General features: G+C 35.0%; 1 protein-coding gene across 3 annotated transcripts; it reads left to right on the forward strand.

The window, feature by feature from the left end:
- Positions 1 to 429: 429 nt before the first annotated feature.
- ZRANB2 (zinc finger RANBP2-type containing 2) lies at positions 430 to 17,962 on the forward strand. Of its 3 annotated transcripts, XM_068963705.1 has the most exons (11): positions 430 to 495; positions 2,967 to 3,019; positions 3,108 to 3,216; positions 4,063 to 4,145; positions 9,146 to 9,222; positions 9,497 to 9,631; positions 10,755 to 10,924; positions 12,435 to 12,521; positions 14,400 to 14,558; positions 15,595 to 15,668; positions 16,197 to 17,962. In XM_068963705.1, exons 1-10 carry the CDS (start codon positions 440 to 442, stop codon positions 15,626 to 15,628), a joined length of 963 nt encoding a protein of 320 aa, XP_068819806.1. In that variant the 5' UTR covers positions 430 to 439; the 3' UTR covers positions 15,629 to 15,668; positions 16,197 to 17,962. The 3 variants fall into 3 exon arrangements, with proteins under 3 accessions (XP_068819806.1, XP_068819805.1, XP_068819807.1); XM_068963704.1 differs by lacking the exon at positions 15,595 to 15,668; XM_068963706.1 differs by lacking the exon at positions 16,197 to 17,962 and having other exon boundaries at positions 15,599 to 15,668.
- Positions 17,963 to 25,699: the final 7,737 nt, after the last annotated feature.

Raw genomic sequence — 25,699 nt, forward strand, 5'->3', positions numbered from 1 at the left:
CCACTTCACCCCTACCGATTAGCGAAACCCGCCTTTGCCAGCCCCGGAGGGTCACTTCCGCCCCACCTCCCTAGCCCCGCCCATCTGAGCGGAAGTACTTTCCTTTCAGGTCCTCCTGCCTGTAGGGGGCTCTCCGAGCCCTCTAGTTGTGCCACGAAGGCCTCCCGCCTGGGCTGTCCTGGCGGCGCCTGTTAGTTTTGTCCTAGAGAATATATTTTCACTGTAACTCTTTCGGCCAGAAAAAAAAATCTCACAGGCATCTTTTTCTGGATAATAACGTTCAAACCCAATCTAGGCCGAGTGTTTGCACTATCAAACCCTGTCGCAGTGTTGGAAAGGAGTCAGGCGGTGTGAGGACAGCCCCGGAGCGCCAAAAGTCCCCGGCCCGCTCCCTCCAGTGAAGACGTAGCTGCGGGTGGTTGTGGTGGCGGCGTCCAAGATGTCGACCAAGAATTTCAGAGTCAGTGACGGTGACTGGATTTGCCCGGACAAAAAGTGAGTTCGTGAAGGGTCCCGAGTCTGCTGCGGGGTTGGTCGTTGGAAGCTTTCTCGAGTCGATTGAGCATTTTCCGTTTTTACGGTCGCTGATGCCGTCAGCCGAGTGGTGGAGAACTGCCCGATCCCTGGCGGGAAGGAGGCTCTTAGTCTCCTCACGATGGGGTCTTTCAAGAACCTTTCTTTTGATTAAGTCTTCAGCGTCTCCTCGATTATCTCTCTCCGAGGCAGCCGGTATGGAGAGGGAGATGGCCGCCCCTTTTCCTCACTCCCCACCCCACCCCCGGCCAGGTTTCTGCGATAAGGAAACCTCCCCGGTGGAGGCCAGCTCGGTGTCGGATCTCCCCCACGTGACTTCTCCTGCAGAGCCTGACTCTTGTTCAGAAAACGTTGCTTTCTTGAATTCATTTGTTTGCTTCACCTAGTTTATTTTGCTGTTTTTTTTTAAATTCAAACTTTGTTTCCGTATTGTTTTTACTTTTTCCTGCCGAACGCTAACCTCTTTGGTTGGAGGAATTCTGGCTTTTTTTTTTTCAATTGGTCTTTAATTTCCCCACAAGAATTAAACCTTTCACCTCTTCAGAACCGAAACATATGAGGTCTGTGTTTTCGCCTGCTCAGCCCTGGAGAATGCCTGCTTCAAAGAAGCACGTGTTTTAGTGGCTCTGCTGAAACCAGTGTCCTTTATTAAATTGTTTAGGAAGATTTTTATTGGCGGGTGTTTAAGTAGGTGTATCTATTTGGAGATATACAAAAATTATTATGGAAAGTAATTGTCAAAAAAAGAATGCGCATCTCGTGTTCCAGTAAAAACTTTTGAATACTTGTCTCTAAGCAAGCCACAGATGGCATATGGAGTGCCTGGTAGTAAAGAGTGAAAACTTTGAAAATTAATTCCAATCCTATTGTTTATGTGACGTTACCTAGGCTATTTTACTTTGCCTAAAAAAAACAGAAGATCTCCCTTAAAATGATATAGCATAGATTGTGTAGAGCAATAAGATGTAGCAAATACTCATCAATCAATAACTATGAATATTAGTTTTAGAATCAAATGTCAAAGAAGATTAAGGGCTTATTTCCGCAGCATTTGTCTTCCATTCTTATTTTGAGCAATTTAAGTGAAGTCTGGTGGGCTGCAGTCCGTGGGGTCACAAAGAGTCAGACAGGATTGAGCAACTGAACTGAAATGAAGTACCATGCTTCTTTACATAAAAAGTTGATGGTTCTCGATTACATAAAGATTTAAGATTACTTGAAGGGTATCAAGTCAATTTTGAGTAGAACAAACAACTGACTTTTTGTGTTGTTGGTCACTTGTAGAATAATGTGCTTTTGACAGTGTCATTAATGACAGTATACTCAGATATTTGAACGTATTTCTAAAAGAGTGCATTTCAATTCAGTTACAAATATATGAACAGACTAACTTCTACAATGTATATAAATCCAGAAAACATTTTCAGAATGTATTTCTAGTGCTTATTGGAGTCCTAAAGGATATTCTTTATTTGGGGGGGGCGGGGGGGCAGGGTGAATGACCTAAAAGTAACTGATGTACTTCAGTTAAGTGTCTCTTCCATACTTTGCATCTTTATTCCATTCTAGTATAATACCTAAAAAAAAAATAATCAACGTAAGTTTAAGCTTTACATGTTATTCAGAGCATTTAGCATGCTTTTATGATTTGCAGATGCACTATAAAAACCATGTTCATGAACCCATGTTTTTTGGTTGTTTAGTATCAGCATAAAGTTACAATATGTTACTTTTATGTGTTGACATTATTGGTTGTAGTTTTCCAGCTAGGTTTCAGAGGTTTAATAGATACCCCCAAAACTGAGTTTTCTTTTAATTATTGAACCTATTTCTATTTTTTCTTAATTTTCCTTTGTCTTTTTACCATCCCACCTTCTGTTTCTAACAAGAGGGTAGTATTAAGATCCATGAAGCCATTTCTGACTTAGCCATTTTCTCCCCCTTGGTTCACCTTTAGGATTTTGTATGATAATTCTTAACAAAATTTTGTATAATCTTATTTTCTATATGAGAGTTACTTTAAATCTTTCTGAACTCCCTGGTGCTTCATCAGTAATTGTTCAAGTGGACTCACATCTCACTTAAACTTTGTAAGGGTATCTTGTACTTAATGATGTGTGCCAATATGAGAACACTGAGGCATAGAGATCCTTAAGTAACTTACCAGAATCACGTAATTGGTAATTGAGAGATTGGAGTTTCTTATCCATGACTTTTAACTTCAGGTCTTGTATTTTTTCCACCTAAATTGTGAGGGGTTTTTTGGTTGTTTTTTTTTTTTTTTTGTAGTTAACATTGACGTTAACATAAAAAGAGAAGTAGAAGTTCTGGACCCAGGTATATAGGGAAGACACATTAAAAAACTGTGTAATAGACTCTTTAAAATTACGTAAGTTTAATACGTGTCTAAGTATTTTTTGCTTTATTTTCAGATGTGGAAATGTAAACTTTGCTAGAAGAACTAGCTGTAATAGATGTGGTCGAGGTAAGCACTTAAGGAACCTTCTGTTAAGACTGTTCTGCAGACCATTTCTTTATTTCCCCAGATTCATACTGCATTTTTCTATTTTCAGAGAAAACAACTGAGGCTAAGATGATGAAAGCAGGGGGCACTGAAATAGGAAAGACACTCGCAGAAAAGAGCCGAGGCTTATTTAGTGCTAATGACTGGCAGTGTAAAACGTATGTGTTTTAATGATCATCCTGACTTTTTTCCCATAATAATGTATATAGCCACTACTTGTTAATACTACCTACTCTTTCTAGTCACATTGGCAAGCCACAGTATAGACTTTAAATGAAAGATCTGTTGATTGTTATTCATTCTGTATCTGATATTTAAGTATAAAGAACTTTTAAATTTTAGAATCATAAGTTGCATCCTATAGATAATTATTCCTAATTAGGTTTCTTAATATTTCTGGTTTTCACATGCTATATTGATTTTTCCAATATCCATCTTGTCTCTTAACCAGATGAATCAAACACACATGAAAGGGCTGAATCAGAAGAGGGTCTTACACAAATTTCTGGTCTTAAAAATACTAAATTAGTATTGAATAATTTTCCAGCAACAAATTAAGTCACTGAATTTGGGATTCAGTGCATGAACTGATTCTGCAGGAGAAAAAAAATTTTTTTAACTTTTATTTGCAGGGTATAACCTTACTCTTGAGGTGAATTTGTAGACTGGGAAATTAATAGAACATTTAATTTAAAGTGGTATTCCCCCCACCCCCACCCCCCACAAGACAGCAGATACAATTTCTCATTGATTTCTCATAAAAAGACAGGCACTCTTCATACTGTATAGCTTTTGCTTCTCTGCTTAAGTAGTTCAGTCTATTCTAACCATACTCTCTGCTCAGAAAAAGTACATTGGTACATTTCCTTTGTAGCATCCTTAGTAAACATTTCTTTATGGTAGTGAGTTCACTCTACTTTTTATTTTAAAATTCTTAAATATTTTTGAATTGACTATTTGTCTTATGTTATAATCTACTAATTTGACATTTTTCACTTTTAAAGTTGCAGTAACGTGAATTGGGCCAGAAGATCAGAGTGTAATATGTGTAATACTCCAAAGTATGCTAAACTGGAAGAAAGAACAGGTAAAAGTCAAACTCATTCCAACTAAATGATTTTAAAACAACTAAACATTGAAATGGATAATTAATCGCTTCATAAGAGCACAGTAAATGAGGATTGTTTATTCTGCTCTTATATTTTTTACCTTGATTTTTTTTTTTCCTCTCATCCAAAGTCATGTTTTGTATGGTAATTTCACAGTTTACAAAGTACAGCATGAGGAAACTGTATCCTAACAAATAGTCGACATTAGGATAGTTTTAGAAATGCTTTATTCCTCTCTATCCTTTGCTAGTCTAAATGTTTGTTATTAATAATGACAGGATAATACCATTTTTTTCATTTGTTTGATTTCTTAGTATGACAAAACCAAACATTGGGCACCTTTTAAAATATTTGTCTAAAAAAGTTAGCCATTCATTAGAATCATTTGAGAAACTGAAAATCCAGAATCCTAAACAGCTGACAAAGCTCTTTAGTGGTGGGTCCCCCAAATTTGCAGGTGTTTTAGATGGTATTTGGTCACCATTGATCTAAATAATAACCCATCATCGACTCTGTGTGTTATCAGTTATTGCATTGTCAGCATTGTTAGTCTCTCAGTCATGTCCAGCTCTTTGCAACCCCATGGACTGTAGCTGGCCAGGCTCCTCTGTCCATGGAATTCTCCAGGCAGAAATTCTGGAGTGGATTGCCATTCTTTTCTCTAGTGGATCTTGCTCCTCTAGGGATTGAACCCAGGTCTCTTGCATTGCAGGCAGATTCTTTACTGTCTGAGCCACCAGGAAAGCCTCTGTTTGTTGTCAGTAGTTGGATGAAAATATTTACCTGATAGAATGTAGTTTCCCATTATCATCAGTTAGAGCAAACACATTATCAGTATACTTCGCATCTGATTTTGTCATTCAACAGCTTGAACAGTCAAAGGCTTCCTTCTGTTGATACATTAGTTACCTTATTAGACCTAGGCTTAATAAACTACTTCTCTGTTTCCTTTTCCTCCCTGACTTTAGACAGTTGCACTGTCTATAGATTAAGGCCTTTTAATAAGGCCTTTTTTTCCTTCTCTTACCTCTTTAACATTTATATTTCCCCCCCTTTTTTAAAAATCTAACACTCGCACACACCCCCAATACATAAACCCCTTTGGTTGGTTACTCTGTTTCCTTTTTGTATTTTTGTGGTCACAGAATGTTGGGTTTCTTCTAGTTCCAATTCCTAAGCTCTCTTTTATGCCGTGTTTTCTGGGCATTTTCTTGAAGACCTAAGTTTAAGTAAGCATTGGCACACCATGATAACCAAATTTATGTCTCTAGCTCAGACTTCTTTGACCTGTATATTCAGCTACCTATTTATCATCACTACGTAAATGTCAAACTCATTATATCTAAACTGAATTCGCGATTTTCCCCTAGGACCTGGCCCTCTTCTAGTGATCTCTTTCTCATGATTGGTACCACCCACCATATGCTTGTTACATAAACCAGAAACTTAGACATTCTTCTTAATAACTCCTTCATCTCTCTTGTTCCCCCAAAAGTCTTCTCCATCATTTCCCTAGGCAGAGATTCAACTTTATCCTGTTTCTTGGGGGGAAAAAAAAAAAAAAAAACAGCCACCTTGTTGTACATATATCCCACACAGCCAGGAGTTCTTTGTTTGCAACTAAAATTCCATTTGTTTAAAACATTTTGCTTTGATTGCTTTTAGGAAAAAGTCCAGAATCTTAACAGTTATAAGAATTGTAATCCCCAGAAGCCTTTTATTTATTCACATTCTCTTTGACCTGTTTTGTGATTCCTCCTTTAAAAGTTTCACTAATGCAAGAGCTAAAATCTTAACAACTGAAGTTGTCGAAGTTTAATAACCTTACTTTCCTTTACCCATTATCTTTTTTGTGTCCTGATCCTTTACCATTTCCCTTGATATAAGTAGTTGTCATAGCCCGTCATTGTTGAAGATGTAAACTAATGATATACTGTTACTGTCTAGTTTGTCTTTATTATTTGTTCTCTTTGCTGGTTAATCAAAATATAGATTCTCAGAATTTTCAAAGTAGTGTCTCAGTTCTTCTTTGAAGCACATGTTACGTTCATACCCTTTTCTCTCTTCACTTCCATTGTCACAACCCTAATTCAGGCCTATTTTAAATCTGTTTGATCCTTTACTGATCTTTGCTCACATTTTACATTTTTTGAGACAAATCTTAAGATTTTATTTTAACACTTGCTAAAAATCTATAGAGGTTGCTTGTTTCATATAAACTGTATCATAAATGATGCCAGAACTGTGGTGTTTCCTATACTCAAATATTGAGTATAGAATTGAGGAAATATTTATTGGCCATTGGGCACGATGCAGGGGAATACTTGGTTAAGCAAACTAGAAATGTAAAGGCAAAAATTAATGAAGTCTTCAAGAGAGCAATGTTTAGGCTAAGAAGTGAAAGTTAGTAGCAAGTTGAGAGATCATTCCAAGCAAAAGCAAACAGCTTATATGAATCAGGCCCTGACACTTAAAAGAATTTAGCATATTGGGTGAATTCTAGCAGCTTCAGAAATAGGCAAAGGCCATGTAAATCATAGTAAGAAGTTTTATTTTATTCTAAATATAATGGGAAATAATTTTTAACAAGGGATTGACATTTCTAATTTTTAAATATTACTGGTTTATAGAAGAAGAATTAGGGGGTGGGAGTGGCAAGCATGGAAGCAAGAAGACCAATTTTTACAATATTCCCTGAAAGCTTCAAACCAGTAGAGTGAGGGAAACACATAAATAAGCCAGTTATTCCTGTCCCTTGTTATTCAGTGGAGATGATGCTGAAGGCTTTTTTTTTTTTTTTAATGTTATAGCTACTAATTTCTCACATAGAAAGACTTCATGAGGTGTATTTGTTGTATGAGCTCATACAACATACCTTAATAATGAATTGCTAGCAGATTAGGTTCTTCTATAACTGTGTGAGAGAACATGAAAATAGCTTTGTGTTTGCTGTCATGCTTATTTTGCAGTAATTTTGCTTACACACCTATGCAAAACTACCTGTTATACCTATCTTGGATAATTGATTCTTTGGCTCACCATGTTTGCCTTACCATTATTTTACTTTCAGATTACTGACTGGACAAAGAACTCTACTGAAAGCCTATTGATTTTAAACAGTAGTGCTTAATATGTTTACATTTCCACATGTAAATAGTCCAGTTTTTCTGTACTATTGACTTACAGTCATCGTATTATATAATTTTTTTTTCCTTTTTTCTTACGTGAATCATTTTGCATTAACTTTTTACCTACTTAAAAGTATTGTGAGGTTTAAGTCTTTACATCTCTTACGTCTCAGGACATACTGCCACAATATTAAATATATATCTAGAGCCAAGAAACTATATTGTTGAATTATAATTTTCTACAGCATTTATCTCTCAAATTATCATTGAATATGAGCCTTTTTCTTTTTTTAAATTACTAGTCTTAGTCACAGCATGCAGGATCTTTGATATTCATTTCAGCATGCAGGATGCTTTTTAGCTTTTAGTTGCATGGAAGCTTTTAGTTGCAGCATATAGGATCTAGTTCCCTGACCAGGGACTGAATCTGGGGCCCTGCTTTGGGAACATGGAATCTTAGTCACTAGACCACCAAGGAAATCCCTGAGGTATTTTCTTGAGATGAGCATATACCTAATTTTACTTGATTTTTTTTTCTTTTAATATTTGATGCTATGAAAAACTAGAGCCAGGATTTTACTAAGGAAAAGTTGTTATTTATAATTTAAAACACTTCACTTTTGGATCATATGCATAGAAATGAGGAAATTCTTGTATATTACAGTTGAAGTCTGTTTTATCTCTGGAACAAGGTAGGAAGAGGGAAAAAGGGATGATATCAAGTATTCTGAGGATAGACACAGATATATTGCAGTTTTCACCGGTACAGAGTATAGTGAGGAAAAGAAAGGACACTGCATTAATGTGGGATTTTTTTTTAAGTGAGTTAATTTTATTGCATTATTTTACTGGGACACTTACATCCTCTCTACTATTAGCTTGTGGCTCTTACAAAATGATGAGAGAGTGAGTTTTTTAATGCCTGTGACTGACAGATTTAAAGTTGCAAATCTTAAATTTTAAAAAAATGCTTTTTTCATCTATAAATTTAACATTTTGCTGATTCATTAAATCCTTAAATCTGGGAATCACTCTTTGTGTGGTGGTACTGTTCTGAAATATGTGAGGTAGTTAGGTTATGTTACTCTTAACCACCTCTGTATTTTTTTCAGTGGGAGATATTTTTCAGAAGTTCCCATCTCATTTTCTCTAAAACTAACTCACTTTCTTCTAATCTTTGTTAAGCCTATGTCACAGATCTGTAAGTCTAATTGTAGATAGTAGCTGTGGCAGTAAATAATGGTGTATTGATCCTGATTGGTCTTCATTAGAATATTTTCAGTTGAAAAGTTTACTGGCTTCTTCAGAAAAGCTGAGTGACTTTGTGTATTTTAAACTGATTTTTATGTTTTTCATTACATCATTATATTTGCCTATATAATTATTTTCCAAGCTCTAACTGTATTTTAGCCCAGCAAAATTTCAGTGTATCAAAAGATTTCAAGCTATTTTTAACTAGCAAACAGTGAAATTTGATTATTAGTTCTTACTGAGCCCACTTCTCCCAAAATAATTATGATTAAAACCACAGAGGAAAGTCATTTTAAAACTTGGTTATAGCAGATGTTTAAGGAGATGTTTTCCATCCATATATTCCATGTATTACTGAAATCATATAGGCAGAACATTTTGAAATTGAGAAGAGCTAAAATTGTAGCCATGGGACTTTTCCAGCTATATCCAACTTTGAGGCTGTTCTCTGTAGTGATACTTTATTTTTTTTATTTTTTATTTTTGAGACCAATAGTTTATTAAAAGGATAAACAGATGTCTTTGATAAGATTTTATTTTTCCTATTACTTGTAGGTGATTTTGGTGAATTATAACAATTTGTGTTCCCCTCTCCTTAGGATATGGTGGTGGTTTTAATGAAAGAGAAAATGTTGAGTACATAGAAAGAGAAGAATCTGATGGTGAATATGATGAGGTAAGATATACATTAGTGTGTAGGTTGAATGCAACTTAGAGAAACATGTTAGAAAATATCTTAAATAAAAAAAGAAAATACTATATGTATCTCATTTTTGTAAGTACACGTTAAGTCTTTTAGACCAGCTTATCATTTTGTTGGAGGTCATAATTGACTTAAACATAATTGACTTAAAAATACATGTTGACACCTAAATATATAAAAGTAATTTCTTAAGAAAAATATTTTAATACTTTTAGCTAACAGAAATATATTGAAACTTTTTCTCTAGTTTGGACGTAAGAAGAAAAAATACAGAGGGAAGGCAGTTGGCCCTGCATCTATTTTAAAGGAAGTTGAAGATAAAGAGTCAGAGGGAGAAGAAGAGGATGAGGATGAAGATCTTTCTAAATATAAATTAGATGAGGTAGCTTCTTTCCTTACCATATTTCCCCTTTGTCTTGTTCAAGCTATGGCATATGAATGTCTTTGACAACCTTTGGCTTATGGTGAAGATGTGTTCTACAGTATCATCATTTGTTTCCACAAAAATTATGATCTGTTTTACCAAGCGTTATTCTGACTTGAGATACACAGTAGTGACTGAGACAGAACATGCTTCTCTTAACTTAAATTGCAGAGAGGAAAAAACATAAACAGTCTAATTTCAATAGCAATAATATTATGAAGATGCATGATGTGGTAGATCATTAGAAGAGCTACTTTGGTTTCAGTGAATGGGGGATTTCTGAGACAGTGAAATTTGTGTTGAGACTTCAGTGATGAGTGATATGAAGGAGCCCGCTGTAAGGGCTGGGATCAGAGCATTTTTAGGGCAGTGAGAACAGCAAATAAAGTTTCCCATAGTAGGAAACAAGCTAGCAACATCCAAAAAATCATACATGGGCTAGTGTGGTTAGAACAGAGGGGAGACGGTAATAAGGGGGTCAGCAAACACATCAAGTCTGGTGATGTTTATTCTGTGGGGCCTGAGTGTAAAATTTTATGGATGAATAGATGCAGATTAAGGGTGCTTTGAGGTCTGAGCATAGGAGGCCCTCAAATGCACATAAAACAATATGGAACAAGTTTGAAAAAGAAACAAATGAGGTATATTTATCTGATCTGTGTTTTAGAGATGACTGTCAACATACTGAAATATTGGGGAGGCAGAATGAATTCCCACAGTTAGACTTCCTAAAAGGGTGTACTAGAGGAAGGAATGAAGTTCTGAACTAAGTCTTAAAGGAGATGCATTTAAGAACTTTTATTCTTGACAGTTTATATGGTAATACATTGTGTGAAAAAGAAAATGAGTATGATTTCTACATTTACATCTTTGAAATGCCTGAGACAGTCATTCAGTCTGTTTAGCTGAGATCAGGAATGTAGTAGTCAGATTTCAGGATTGAGAGTGAATTTGTTGAGATGTTAGTGATAAAATATGTTCATATGAAGATGTCCATTATATAGAACTATTATTCATCATTCCTAGTAGACAACATTGATACCTCAAGGTCTAAATATAATTGATTGTGGATTTTTGTTAGGATGAGGATGAAGATGATGCTGATCTCTCAAAATATAATCTTGATGCCAGTGAAGAAGAAGATAGTAATAAAAAGAAATCTAACAGACGAAGTCGCTCAAAGTCTCGGTCTTCACACTCACGATCTTCATCACGCTCATCCTCCCCCTCCAGTTCAAGGTCTAGGTCCAGGTAAACGGGTACAGGTCAAGGGTAACACCAGTCAAAATGTCAGTATCTAACTTCTTTACTTATAAATTTCGTTTTTCCTAACTAAACTTTCCTTTTATTTTAGAGTTTTCATTCAAGTTATCGTTTAAAAGATCATTTTTTTCTATCTTAGTGCTGTGGAGTTATTATCGAGTATTTCAGAAGTACACAATTTTAATATGAAACTCCTTAGTCCAGTTTAGCACCATGCCTTTTATTAAAATAGACTCTAAAAATTCAATTAAATCATTATTTATAGATACTTAGTTATCTAAAGAGACAGTTTTACGTTCAGAAAACTCAAAGTGAAGATTTCTATTTCCACTGATGATTTTAAACACTAGTACAGAAATTTTCTAGGCATTGATTGAACTGCTGCTTATTACAGTGTTTTATTTGGCATAGGTACTCTGAATACAGGAGAAATTTGGCTGTATTCTATTATCCTAATGCTCATACTTTAGAGCTGTCCAGGAATAAATTAGAGGATTTAATTTGTGTTATACTTGCATATTATTTTGTTAGTAATGTAAAGTTTTAATAAAAAGTCACTGATTGTGTAGTCAACAATAAAAAGTTTTAGTTGAGAAAAAGCAACACTTTATGTAAGCAAAATTCCCTTGAAGAACTCCTATTTAGTTAAGTGAAACTATGTGCAATTAATTTCAACTGTATTTAGGAATAAAATATTAACTAAGTACTTAGGTAATTTTTGAGTTATTGTAAAGCCTGAAAAGTTAAAACAGTGTATATAAAGATACTTTTAAGGTAAAAGTTAATGTTTTTCTGCAAATTGTTATTTTCAGGAACAAATTAAGTATAAATTAAATTACTAAATGAAATTTATTTAATTTGTTGACTTTTTAAATGCAAGTGGACCGTATTTCCTGTCATTTTTCAATAATTTCCTAAAACAGTGACAGGATTATCAGTGTAGTTTCCCTTTAATTCTCAAATCTTTGAGTAGACAGAAAACATACAGGTTAAAAACATACCATGTCAGTACTGAAGCTTTATGCTAACTAATGACCAAGAAAATAGATTTCAAGTTAAATATAAACTGCCATATTCCTGAATGTATCAGTCCCTCCCAGGTTACTTTTAAGTATTTGTGAACAAAAAGTATTCAATACTTTTTTCAATACAAAAAAGTATTGAATTTTATCTGTACAATCTTAAAAGCGTTTTTAAAGAAATCTTGTCAAACTTGGAAAGTTGTTCAGTCTCGCTAAGTCATGTCCAACTCTTTGCAATCCCATGAACTTGAAAAGTAGTTGATTATTTTCAAAAATTGTTAATTTAAGTTTTGGCATAATTGTTAATACAGAATAAAAGTTTTAAATGAACCTTAATATACTGTGTTTTGAAAATATAGTATCCCAAATAGTTATTATATGAAAATGAATCCTAATGCATAGTTTTCTTTCAGTGTTCATATCACAAAGCTTAATTAAATGGTCCTGGAAAAAAATATCCTTCCATGTTGTTCCAGGTCGCGTTCAAGAAGTTCTTCCAGTTCGCAGTCAAGATCTCGTTCCAGTTCCAGAGAACGTTCGAGATCTCGTGGGTCGAAATCAAGGTGAATGAGGTAGCATCTCTCTGTAAAGCAGAGAGAGAAAATATTTAAAGGCTGCAGAAGGCGTTGCTTTTTTTCCTCTTATTTTGCTTCTATTTGTCAATTTTATTTTAGCATTAGAAAACTAATGCACTTGCCTCAGCTTAATTTTCTCACCGTGAGATGTCTCCATTGCCAGCAGTGTGCCAAGACATTCCCATGATTGAATTAAGGTGGTTATTTTGCATTGTGCAAGGTTTGCTATTTTTGTGCTAAAATGTAATGAAATGGGAAGATGCAGCCAAGGTTTATCACCAAATGCCTACTCATTAAAGTTATTTTGCAGTAGGAATTATAATAAGTATGCAGATAAAAAGAAAAAGTTTACTTCATGTTTAAAAGGTAGAAAAATAACTGCCTCAACACAGTTTTGCAAGGCAATTATTTCAGTATTTACAGAAATAATTCTGTAATTTACATCAGATAAAGTGGGTTTTATTTTCACTTCTCTGTAATACAACAAGGAATATTATACACAGTGTGTGTAGTATGTAAGAAGTATAGACACTTAAATTCCACAAATTAAGTAGTTGGTTGGTGGTTTAGGTAGAATGTGATCTTGAAGCATTTTTGTTAACTTCAGGTTGCATTTAGTTAGCACTGCAGAGGGAAAAATAATTTGTAAAGAAGCAAGTGAGAAACTAGCTTTTGGTCTCTTAAAGTTTTTTCTAGACTTGATCAAAATATGCTGCCATTATTTTTAATTTAATTTGTTGATCTATTAAAAACATCTAACAAGAATAAGAAAATAACTAAAATTCCACTTAAATGGAATTACACTGAAGTGTAGTGTTAGCTAGTTGGTAAAAATAATTACTTAATAGCTTATTTTAGAGCCAAATCTGTAGCATTAGAGGGCAACTACAATTCAATAACATTAAGAAGAAAAGAATGATATACACACGTGTATTAAGTTAATATGATAGAAAGCAAGTTAGATTATTGTTATTATGTATTATCAGTGTTTCAGTTTTATTTGAGTGCTTCTTAGATGAAGATCCTTAGGTCCTAGTTCCTTTGGGAAGCACTTTAAGGTTTACAGAACAGCCTTCATATTCTTTTCAAACATTTTTTTCATTGCTTATAACTTTCCAAAGAATTCTCCTTTTGGGCTTTCTGATTTTATTTTAAGCCCAAAGGTGAATTTTTTGGGAAGTTTGAGCTAAATTACTTCAACCAAAATATGTAAATGAAGAAATACTGTATTTAAACATTTGCACATTTACCTCTACCTGAAACATGTGAATGTCAACACTTCATACTTCATGGATAGTAATCCTTCATAAAAACAAATATTGTTAATCAAGTTTTAAAGTTACTTTATTTTTCTTTGAATGTTTAATGGTTTAATAGCTACTGTTTTATGTCATTTTGTCCTCGTATACCTGCTTTTACTAAAGCAACTTAACTATTAAGTTGCTTAATTCCACAACAAACTGTTATTATTTTCTTCAGGAAGTTGTATAATACATATTTTTTCCCCAAATGGAAGGATGTAGTTTCTAGACATAAAGTTATATAAATGCTTACCTGTTAGTTTTGCTACTTACACTTTAAAATGGAAGCCTTTAAATTTTAGAAAACGAATTTAAGATTCTATTTTAATACATTAGACTAGTTTTTAATTAAAGTAGTGAGCACTTATCTAGTGGTGAATTTAAATTAAATAGAATTGATTTCATGGTTGAACCAGAAGTCTTCTGTTGAGTAAGCAGTAAGTATTCTTTCTTATAAAATTTCTGTAGCTATAAATTGTTTGTTTATTTTTGGAGCTAGAAACTAAACCATCTGCCTCATTTCTTCTTTTAATGAAATGTTTGATTTGTTTCTCAATCAATGAAGATCCAGCTCCAGGTCCCACAGGGGTTCTTCTTCCCCACGAAAAAGATCTTACTCAAGTTCATCATCATCTCCTGAGAGGAACAGAAAGAGAAGTCGTTCTAGATCTTCTTCATCTGGTGATCGAAAAAAAAGACGAACAAGATCACGGTCACCTGAAAGGTTTGGGTTTCTGTAGAAATAAGAATGGGTGTTCTTAAGTGTGTTTAGTAGATTAACTGAACTTCTTAGTCAAGGATTAGGTTTTCATTATCTCCTTTGTTACCCACTTTAAACTCAACTGTGAACTTCAAAAAACAGATTAATTACTTTGTTTATGTGTTTTAATCAGGTTGTTTAGAAAAGTAGATCCAACTACTCTCTTCCACTCTCTGATTATTTTATTGTTTAAATTTTTATTTTCATATATAATTATTATAGCCAACTCTCGGTTATTTCTCTTAAGTTTCTAATTCAAAAGCTGTGTGTTGATGTAATTTAGAGATTGAGTTGTATAAGTTAATTTATGCTATCTATTTTACATTAAATATTAGAAACTGTAGGATTCTAGGGCATCTAATAAGCAAATTAACTATTATAGATAATTGGAAGTCTGTCCTTATTTAAATATGTATAAATACATTTCCACAACAAATTGTTGTTTTTGTTCCCTTTATAAAGAAATTGTACTTATAGCTAATATATTTTTATCTTTCAGTCCGAATTCCTTTTTTGTAGAAACAGATCTTGACTAGATTACTTTACCTGTGTTGATATTTTTAAAATTTGGAGAGTGTGTCATCTGTCAGCCTTTTCTGCAGCAGACTAAATAATTATTCAGTTTCATTATTTTTCTCTTTTTCCTCAGTGTCTAATTATATAGCCATTTTAATGGCTTCCTTAATAATCTTTGCAAATTTTTATATCCCTTCGGCTTGTGAAAAATAAGGATTAGATAAAATCTGATTTTTCCTGTCAATGCTAGAGTTACCTCTTCTTGTACATAATGATTGGTTTTGCGTCTTCCCATTTTGAAGTGTAGATATCAAGGTTACACACAGCTAGTTTCATTTCTGTGCATTTATTCCTTTGTTAAAAAAAATTATGAAATTCATTCTGTTGCTTTTTTACCACTTCTTCAAATTTTTATCTTAGCCACATATAATCCCCCTAGTTTGTTGTCATCTAAACTTAATGAACATGTTCTCTATTCCATAAGCCAGGTGATTGGTGAAAACACTAAACAACCCTGAGCCCAGGGCCAACCCCTCGGAACACCACTACTTTACCCAGGTTGATATATTGACTTATTCATACTAGCTGCATGAATATAATCCTGTAACTTAATTGTACAGTCATCTTGTGCGACCTAGATTTCCAAAACATAATTATTTTTGGATATATATTCGCATACACAGTCAGAAGCCTTGCTATATCTGTTTTACGTATAGCTTTACCACACTATGTACAGTATATCAGAAAGAACGATTTAGTCACACTGCCATTACCCAGTTTATATGCCTTTGTTGTATTAATCTGTAGTTGTATACAACTTTGCAAGGCTTTCCTTCATTGCCTTAAATAATTGAGAGGTGGCTATATCTTAAGAGATTTTTTAATTATGGTTGCACTGCTACTGGGCTCATATCCAAAGTTAAATACTAGTTAATTTTATGTGTGTAAGTTTATATCTTAGATTTTAATTATTCCTTTTACCAGTTTAATGAGGTTTAATTTTTCATATTCTCAAAGTCATATAAAGGAAGTTGATATTCAGCTCCAGCTTACCAGATTACCTGTTTTCCCCATTATGTCTTACAGGCACCACAGGTCACCTTCTGGATCATCCCATTCTGGTTCCCGTTCAAGTTCAAAAAAGAAATAATGTATTAAAATTTACATCTTAAAAAAAAGTCCAATATAATGCATGAAGCATATTTTTTAAGAAGTTGGTGTCTTACTTGGTCAGAAGTGCTAACTCTGCTAGTAGAGGTGCATGCCTTTCATTGCTTTTCAGAAAAATACAGCTGTTTATTTGTGAAGTTAAAAGTAAACAGTATTTTAAGCCATGATGTCCCAAAATAGATGCTTTGTTTGTCATTCATTATTTACATCCATTTGTTTTTTTAAGCTATAACATCTCAGCTATAACAAAGTACTTTGTTTTCTAATTTAAACTCTTGTTTTTCTCATCTCCAAATATGAGCATTATCTAGGCTTGTCTGGACTTTGGGCATGGAGGCAAGACTGTGGTAAAGTAGTTGGAAACAATCTGTTTATGTTAATCTGGGGAAAGGACTCAGCCTGTTTGTTAACCTGTTTCAAAGTGATTCTTACTAGAAAAAGTTGAACAGATTGTTAAACAGTTAACTAGAAACTTCTTTATTTTGAAATTCCCTGTTAAGGGTGCCTTAGAATCATTGTCTCTATCTAGTTTTACTTCTTGCACCACCAAGATTAATACAGAAAAGTTTTGTGAATTGCAGAGGAGAAAGATATTAGTTTCTGCCTTTCTGACACAGTGATTTTGAACAAGAATGCCTAGCAGTTCATCTCTACTAATGTGGTTGATGAGAAAAACATATAAGTGTTTAATCTTTTCAGAACCTTTGTGTGATACCTTTTAAAAAGTCAGTTATCACACAATAGGGTAGACAAAATTAAATCCTAGTTAATGAATAAATTGAAGAAAGCTTTGGAATATATTTCTTTTTGGGTATAAGACCAACAGAGACAAGACATTGTGAATTTAAATGAACATTTGCTTTGAGGTGTTTAAACACTGCATAAAATTTTCTCCTGAGTAACAAATGCTTATTTCCTCATGACATAAGCAGAAATAATTGCTCCTATTCACTTGAAATTACTTATGGCTTAAAATACTTTCAAGATTTGTTTTATTTCTCAAAACCTGGTCATTTGAGCTCTATTTTGTCTTCTGGTTTTTAAAAAAAAGGTTTCTCTTAACAGTATCTTCAGTGACAATGCAAGGTAAGTATATTAAGGGAAGTTGACAGATGTGCTTGGGAACTTTTTGTGCATGGAAATCAATACCCACATTTTTTGTTTTTGTTTTTTGTTTGTTTTTCCTTAACATTCATGTCTACTGCAGCTGAAAATTAAAATGTTTTAAGGTACTTAGTAGACAGATAAAAATTACATTTGTTCTTTATTTTGAAATGAGTGATTTTTCTCTTCAGTTTATCTAAAGATGAAAGCAAAATAGCATATGTAGAAATATTTTGATGATATTTTTACAGTGAACTTCCCCTGCCTTTTTTATGTCTTAAATTTTTTTTGCTACATTTACTGTAGGTTGCACAAGAACTTTTACTCTCTTGTAATTGTGCCTCAGACTTCTTGAAAGTCCACCTTCTAAATTGCCCAGATGATCTTCTAGATTCTACATGCTATTGTTGGTTTATTCTTGTGCTTTCTGTATTTAAAACTTTGACTGTACTAATAAGCAAATGCAAGGTTATAAATTTAGCTAATAGTAGTTTACAGACAATTTGAATGATTATGATTTTATTTGGTTTAAGCTGTACTAGTATATTTCATAAGGAAATGATGCTGTAGACAAATGTAAATAAAGCTTGTGAGTCAAGCATCAAGTGATGTTTGTTAGAAATAAATTAGAATTTTTAAGCTCTGATTTAATGTTCATTTTTAAACTATTTGCAGTCTGGTTTATTACTTTTGATTGTGCATTTTAGACTCCCTATGTTCACTTACCTTTATGTAAAGTCACCTTATTTTTATATATGAATGTTTGGTTTAAAACATGCCAAAGCCATGATCACTATAATCTTTGTCACTCAGCAATTTTTGACTTTTTTTAAACAGAGAGTACCCAAACTAGTTAAACACTCTGCACCAGAAAATATCTTATTCCATGTGGCAAATCTCGCCGTACGATTAACAGCCAATATCACGGCAGGACATTTGTTAATTCACTTAATTGGAGGAGCCACCCTTGCATTAATAAGCATCAGTGCCACAACAGCATTTATCACATTCATTATTCTAGTTCTACTAACAATTCTCGAATTCTCAGTAGCTATAATTCAAGCCTACGTATTTACCCTCCTAGTTAGCCTATACCTGCATGATAACACATAATGACACACCAAACCCATGCTTACCACGTAGTAAAGCCAAGCCCCTCACAGGAGCAACATGTCACAGTGTGCTTCTTAGCACTTAACAAGTATCTTTTTTAACTGTTAAGTGTTCTTAATTTCTATTTAGAATCCTTTTTATCTAAACAATATTGAATAGTTGGTATTGGCAACAGATTCCAAGTTCAGAGCAAGCTGCAAGCATAAAACTCTCTAGCACATATACCAGGGTAAAACTGTTGTTTTTTTTTTCTCACATCTTCTTGATATTTGGCTTCCACAGCCAATGCTGTTTTAATAGATGCTGGTAAGAAGGTATGAAATTTCTCTCTTCTTCCCTAACAATTTTGACATAAGTGTTAGATGTTTTGTTTTTTAATAGAAATAACTTGATAGCTTTCCTAAACTGGAAATAGTTTTATTTCTGGAAAACAATGGAGTTTTGTTTAAAGGCAGTTGAAGGTATGTAATACTGATTTCCTGGCTAATTCTTCCTGTCATCTTTACATACTATTGTATATCATCCCATGTTTTACAAACAGATTACAGTTTAAGGAAATTAAAATTTGCCCAAGGGAACCACAGGAGTGGCTTAATGGGGATTCATCCCCAAGTCTCATGGCAGATACCAGTATTACCTCTAGCAACAACCAAATAACCTGTTTGAGGAGATAAATGTTAAGTCAAATAGATTTTTTAAAAAATCTGATTTAGTAAGAAGGTGTTAATTTTGGTCTTTTATAAGTAGGTGGATAAGTAGACATACTATTCTGAATACAATATTGTAAAGTAATTAACCTCCAATTAAAATAAATTTAAAAAACTTTACAGAAAAGTTGCAAAGGTTGAACAGAAAGTTCCCATGTGCTCCCACCCAGTCTCCACCATCATTAGCATATCACTGTGAGTTTGTCAAAACTAAGAAACCAACACTGATATGTTACTGTTACTTACAGTACAGGTTTTATTTGAATTTCAGTATTTTTCCATTACTCTAATCCAGGGTGCTACATTACACTTCCACTTGTTTCTCATATATCTCCAGTCTCCTCTGGTCTGACAGGTTGTCATTCCTTCCTTGCCTTTGATGACTTAAGAGGAGTACTGGCTGGGTATCCTTTAGAATGTCCCTCATTCTGAGTTTGTCTGGTTTTTCTTGTGATTGGACTGAGTTTTTGAGTTTCAGAGCAGATACCACAGAAGAAAAGTGCCCTTCTTACAGAAATTGCCTGAAATCACCATTGTAGTTCAGTTTTTTGCCCTTAATCTACTCCATTCTTTGTCAGCAAGTCACTAAGTGTAGCTCACCTTCAGAGTAGGGATGGGGAGAATTAAATTCCACAACCCCCTGTGGTAAAAGGCTGTCTACGCATATTTGAATTCACTTGTAGATTTGTCTCCTATTTATTTACACTTGTATGGACTTCTGCATATTTATTCTTTAAGTCATAGTTGAATGCTGTGTTATTTTCTGCTCAAACTTCCAACTTTGGCCATTGAGTGTCTTTTTCAGATTGACTCTTAACCTTTGACTTGCCTCCATTCTCTGGTAGATGATGGAGAAAGGGAAGGAAGGAAGAATTGTTGGAGAGGGAGGTTTATCATCAGGTAGTTGAGGGAATAAAATCTAGACCTTGGTGATGGTGATAGCTTTGACCTTAAGGAGGAACCTTGACAGTTAAATATAATATCAGTAAGAATGAATTCAGGTGGCATTGGAGCCAACACAGTTTTTTTTTCCCAGCCACATTGAACCACACGGATGCTTACAAGAGGGTATTGTAGCATTGCACATGGTTAAAAGATGAACATGTGATAACTAATAGTTTGCAAATGCTTGTATTTAGCAAAGTAAACATAGTAGCATAAGAAAATAACAATAACTGGTAACTTATACATAAATGATTAAAATATACATAAGAAGAATGATGGTATATACATTATTCAACTGAGTAAGACCTGGATTTGAAGCCAAAATGTATGTAGGACAACCCCTTTCACATAATCTCAATCTAGTGGGGAAATAGTCTTACTTATAGAAGCAATAAGTCTCTGCTAAAGTGGGAAGAAAATCAGTCTTGTCTGAATGAAGAGGCAAACTCTTAAGGAATTGACTTGAGCAGTCTTGAAGGACAGGTTTACTGATGAATAAGGTGAGCTAATTTGTGGAGCCTCAAGATTTGGTTGTGTTCTAGGAGATCCAAAATACTGTGGTGGTTTAGAACCTTAGAAAAAGAAGGGACCGAGTAATAATGCTGTCAGAAAGAAACTGCACCACATTGAAAAGTGCCTAAAAACAGTGACAATTAAAGACCTTAATCGGGCAGTCAGAACAAAGAGTTTTGTATCTACCCACAAACTGAAACATCTGTGACCTGTTCTCTGTGCCATTATCAGAGACTGAGTACCTCTGGCCTGAATGTAATATGAAGTGAATGGATGTGATCCCAGTGGTGGATTTGGCAATGATAGTTCATTTCTATCTGTACTCTTTCCCTGGAATCAGATCCAGATTTGAATTTTTACTTCATGGAAGCTGTATGACATTGGACATTTTTATGACTAGCGTATGAGTATACAGCAATTAACTATTACTCCCTACCCGTGGCCTCAGATATTTTGTATGGTAGTACTAAAGTGTTCCTACTCACCCCTTTCTATAGCACCAGATCCATTAAACTGCATACTGTGTGCCTTCTTTTTAAATGTCAAACGGTTTCAACATATCTAATTTCTACCCATGCAATCTGTCCATCAAAACTAGTATATTTCACATTGATAAACAACATTATCAGTAAGGTAGGGTGGAGAGTCCTCTTAGATTTCTCTTTTGCCTTCCCACCTCCAATAAATCTGATTTAACTTTGAGTCAGAGAAGGCAATGGGAGCCCACTCCAGAACTCTTTGCTGGAAAATCCCATGGATGGGGGAGCCTGGTGGGCTGCCATCTATGGGGTCACACGGAGTCGTACACGGCTGAAGCGACTTAGCAGCAGTAGCAGCGGCAGGCTGGCATATGGCGTATGCAGATGGTAAAGAATCCGCCTTCAATGCAGGAGACCTGGGTTCGATCACTGGATTGGGAAGATCATCTGGAAAAGGGAATGAAAACCCACTCCCAGTATTCTTGCTTGGAGAATCCCATGGACAGAGGAGCCTAGCAAGCTACAGTCCTTGGGATTCCAAAGAGTTGGGCACAACTGAGCGACCAGCACTCACTCACCACCCCTCTGACATATAGTAGAGGTCTTCCACAGTCTGCTAAATGATATTTAACCAAGTAGTTATCCTTTTAGTACTCAGAGTGGTTTTTAGCTGTTTATGTTCATGTAGTTTCCTTGTTTAAAAATTTTCCTATGGTTCTCAGGATTAAACTAAAATCTTGTGACTACCACACCTTCGCTTTCCCCTGCCAGTTCCAGCAAACTGGGCACAAAGCCTATATAGCTATCCCCATGAGCCATGCTGACTACTTGTGATAAATTTCCATTTATCTGCAAGTTTCCTATGCCCTGTACACATCTCGTTACCATCCCTTTTTCACTTGATCTTCATGACTCGATTCAGAACACTCAGATGCTCTCCGTGATTCCTGAGTTTCCATAGTTCAGGTGAATTTCTTGAAAGTCTTTTATGCAGTATTTCTAGCTCTTTCAGCATTCTATAGCTAGCACCCAAATGTTTGACAAGGGAATAAATATAAATATCTCATGTTTCTTAAAGAGTTTAGTCAGCTTTTTCCTCCAATACTTACTGAAGGAAATGCTTATTCTTTACTGGAAAACATTTGGTTGCAGGAGTTTTCTTTCTGAAGTTATGATAGCCAGTTGCCAAACTGGACTTTTTTTTTTTTTTTCCCCAGTTTAATAGTTCCATTTCATCACAAGCTAATAAGGTTTGCATTTACTCATCCAGCTGTATGTTTCAGTGTAGTATAGAATCTGTAGAAATTGCATGTAAACACTGTTGCCTTCGATGTATGCCAACATAAAAGGGTTAAGTCACTCAGTTGGCTCCAACTCTTTGCAACCCCATGGATTGTAGCCTGCCAGGCTTCTTTGTCCGTGAAACTCTCCAGGCAAGAATACTGGAGTGGGTGGCTGTTTCCTTCTCCAGAGGAACTTCCCAACCCAGGGTTTGAACCCAGGTCTCCTGCCTTACAGGCAGATTCTTTACCATCTAAGCCAGCAGAAAGCCCGGTAAAACACCAACTTAGGTTTATTGTAAACAGCTAAGAGAAGGTTTCCATGGGGTTGTAAAGAGTTGGTCACGACTGAGCAACTGAACTGAAGAGAAGATTGGAAACCAAGCCTTACTGGTACATGTTTTGAAATTTGTTTAATTTCTTTTTATATTCCCAAGGACAGAAGCACAGAATTACTCTGATCCTGGGATGGCAGAGCCTGGTGGGCTGCCGTCTGTGGGGTTGCATAGAGTCAGACACAACTGAAGCAACTTAGCAGCAGCAGCAAGAGAATTTTAGTAAGCTCTTGGTTTATTCCTAACATGTCTCTGCAAAAATACCAACCTAAGCAAATTTGCTTATGAATTGGTAAATTGAATTCCTTTAGAATGTATAACTCTTGGAACTAAGTACATTGGAGTGTGTCATTTGCAAAGTAAGCAATGAGTTTAAAAATAAGCCTTTGTGTTTATTAAAATACTGTCATATGTTTACTTAAAATTTTAGAACAGTAAACATAGACTACAACCGTATTTAATAGGTTTTGAGGCCCTAAAAGCTTTTAAGAGAAAATAGCATAAAATATTATCGATTGGTAACTACAACAGTGAAGTTCATTTTATTGGCAAAGATTTGGACATTTATTATAAGAAATGTAAATTAGGAGTTCTGAAGGAGATCAACCCTGGGATTTCTTTAGAAGGAATGCTGAAGCTCCAGTACTTTGGCCACTTCATGCGAAGAGTTGACTCATTGGAAAAGACTCTGATGCTGGGAGGGATTGGGGGCAGGAGAAGGGGACGACCGAGGATGAGATGGCTGGATGGCATCACGGACTCAATGGACGTGAGTCTGAGTGAACTCCGGGAGATAGTGATGGACAGGGAGGCCTGGCGTGCTGCGATTCATGGGGTTGCAAAGAGTCAGACACGACTGAGCGACTGAACTGAACTGAAATTAGGAGTTATTTGCTCTTTAGTGAACTAAAGATCTGAAAAAACATGGAAGTGATGTGTATGACACAAATCTTATAAATTAGTAATTACATTAATCCTCTTAATGACATTACCTCTAGTTATTCAAATCTGAAAATGTTGCCTTTTCAATGCTTAAATACTTCACATCAGAATTCTGAGCAGAAAAGATAAATCATCTTATTGTAATTTAGATTATGTGGCTATTACAGTTTAAGAATTTTAGTGTGATACTAGTGACCATGATCAGAGAAAGTTAAATATCTGCACCTTTGTAAATGGTTTGGTTGGAATTACAGAATTGCATTGCTGTATAATCACACTGTTCTTAATACATAAGAAACACTAAAGAGGAAAGGTTGCAAAGTATTCTCGTTAATTCTCTACCAGAAATGAAGACCCTGTAAGTACTTCTCAGGCTGCATAACCCGGTGCGGGCACCTGTATTACTAAAACCCTGCAATAGAAAAAATACCAAGAGGATATTGGGAAATTTCACTTGTAATATTTTCCCCAAATTATGGAAATGAATCTAAAACACTTGATGTAAAATCCTTGAGTTTAAATGCTTCTCACAAAGCATTCCATATCAAGGTCTAAGCATAGATATGGAAATTTAAGCAGATCTATTGATAATCAAGTTGTTGAAAGCCTGTGATAAAGATGAAAAACAGCCAGAGAAAAAGTCGTTTATAGAGAAATGATAAGGATGACAGCCAGTACTGTCTGAACAGGGAAAAACAGAAGATCATGCAGTATCTTTAAAGGTATTTTAAAAAATCGGCCTACTATTCTATATATACCCGTTCAAATGTATAAACTTTAACTTCTCCAAAGCTGAATCTCTAATACAAAAATAAGATTTTTTTTTAAGTCACTAAAAGAGTTGTTTAAAGCAAATAGACTGTGAGACTTAGGTGCAAGTAAACAGCAGAAGTTACTCAGGTCAAAAGCGGGGAAATGGAAGTGAGCCATTTGTAGGGTTATAAACAAAGTTGTACATATCTTGAAGGTACTTTGATAAGATGTATGCTATAAAAGCACCACCGAACCTAACCAGGAGTTACACATAATACACTTAAAAAGGGAAAAAATGGAATCACAAATAGTGCAAAAGGAGGCAGAAAAAAGAAACGTGATGGAAAATGGTAGTAGGTTTAAGCCCAACCACTGTTCAAACACTCACCATAATAAAGGAGACTGTCACACTAGATAAATGGAGCAAGACACATATGCTCTTAAATCTATTGTGAACGTAAAGATACAAATAGGTTGGAAGTGAAAGGGTGGAAATACTATAGTTGTAGTAAAAACTGAGGAAAGAATAGGAATAAATCACGTAAGTCAAAAGCATAATCAATCATAAGCGTTTATACATGTAATAGTTGAAAACATGAAGCAAAACTTGATAAAACTGTATGGCAAAAATGGGGAGATCAGTCAACTTGACCTAATTGACACACAACTCACTAGCAACAAAAAATACTCTTCAAATACACCTGGGGAGTTTAAGTATGTGTGCTCTATTTGATCCTGTTTACATGAAGGTCAGTTCAGTTTGGTCACTCAGTCGTGTGTGACTCCTTGCAACCCCATGGACTGCAGCACTCCAGGCTTCCCTGTCCATCACCAACTCCCTGAGCTTGCTTAAACTTCTCCATCAAGTCTGATGCCATTCAACCATATCATCTTCTGTCGTCCCCTTCTGCTTTCAGTCTTGCCGAGCATCAGGGTCTTTCCCCAATGAGTCAGTTCTTTGCATCAGATGGCCAAAGTCCTGGAGTTTCAGCAAGTCTTTCCAATGAATATTCAGGACTGATTTCCATTAGGTTTGACTGGTTTGATTTTGCAGTCCAAGGGACTCGAGTCTTCAACACCACAGTTCAAAAACATCAATTCATCAGCACTCAGCTTTATAGTCCAACTCACATCCATACATTACTACTGGAAAAACCATAGCTTTGACTGGCAGGCCTTTGTTGGCAAAATGTCTGCTTTTTAATATACTGTTTGTTTGTCATATGTTTCTTCCAAGGAGCGAGCATC

This window comes from Capricornis sumatraensis, chromosome 2, assembly GCF_032405125.1.
Source record: "Capricornis sumatraensis isolate serow.1 chromosome 2, serow.2, whole genome shotgun sequence".
Lineage (NCBI taxonomy): Eukaryota > Metazoa > Chordata > Mammalia > Artiodactyla > Bovidae > Capricornis > Capricornis sumatraensis.

Excerpts from the sequence above, each read along its gene's own strand:
- ZRANB2 (XM_068963704.1), top strand. The coding sequence starts at position 440 with ATGTCGACCAAGAATTTCAGAGTCAGTGACGGTGACTGGATTTGCCCG. Across the intron at positions 4,146-9,145 it reads TAAACTGGAAGAAAGAACAG|GATATGGTGGTGGTTTTAAT; the intron begins GTAAAAGTCAAA and ends CCCTCTCCTTAG. Across the intron at positions 9,223-9,496 it reads CTGATGGTGAATATGATGAG|TTTGGACGTAAGAAGAAAAA; the intron begins GTAAGATATACA and ends CTTTTTCTCTAG.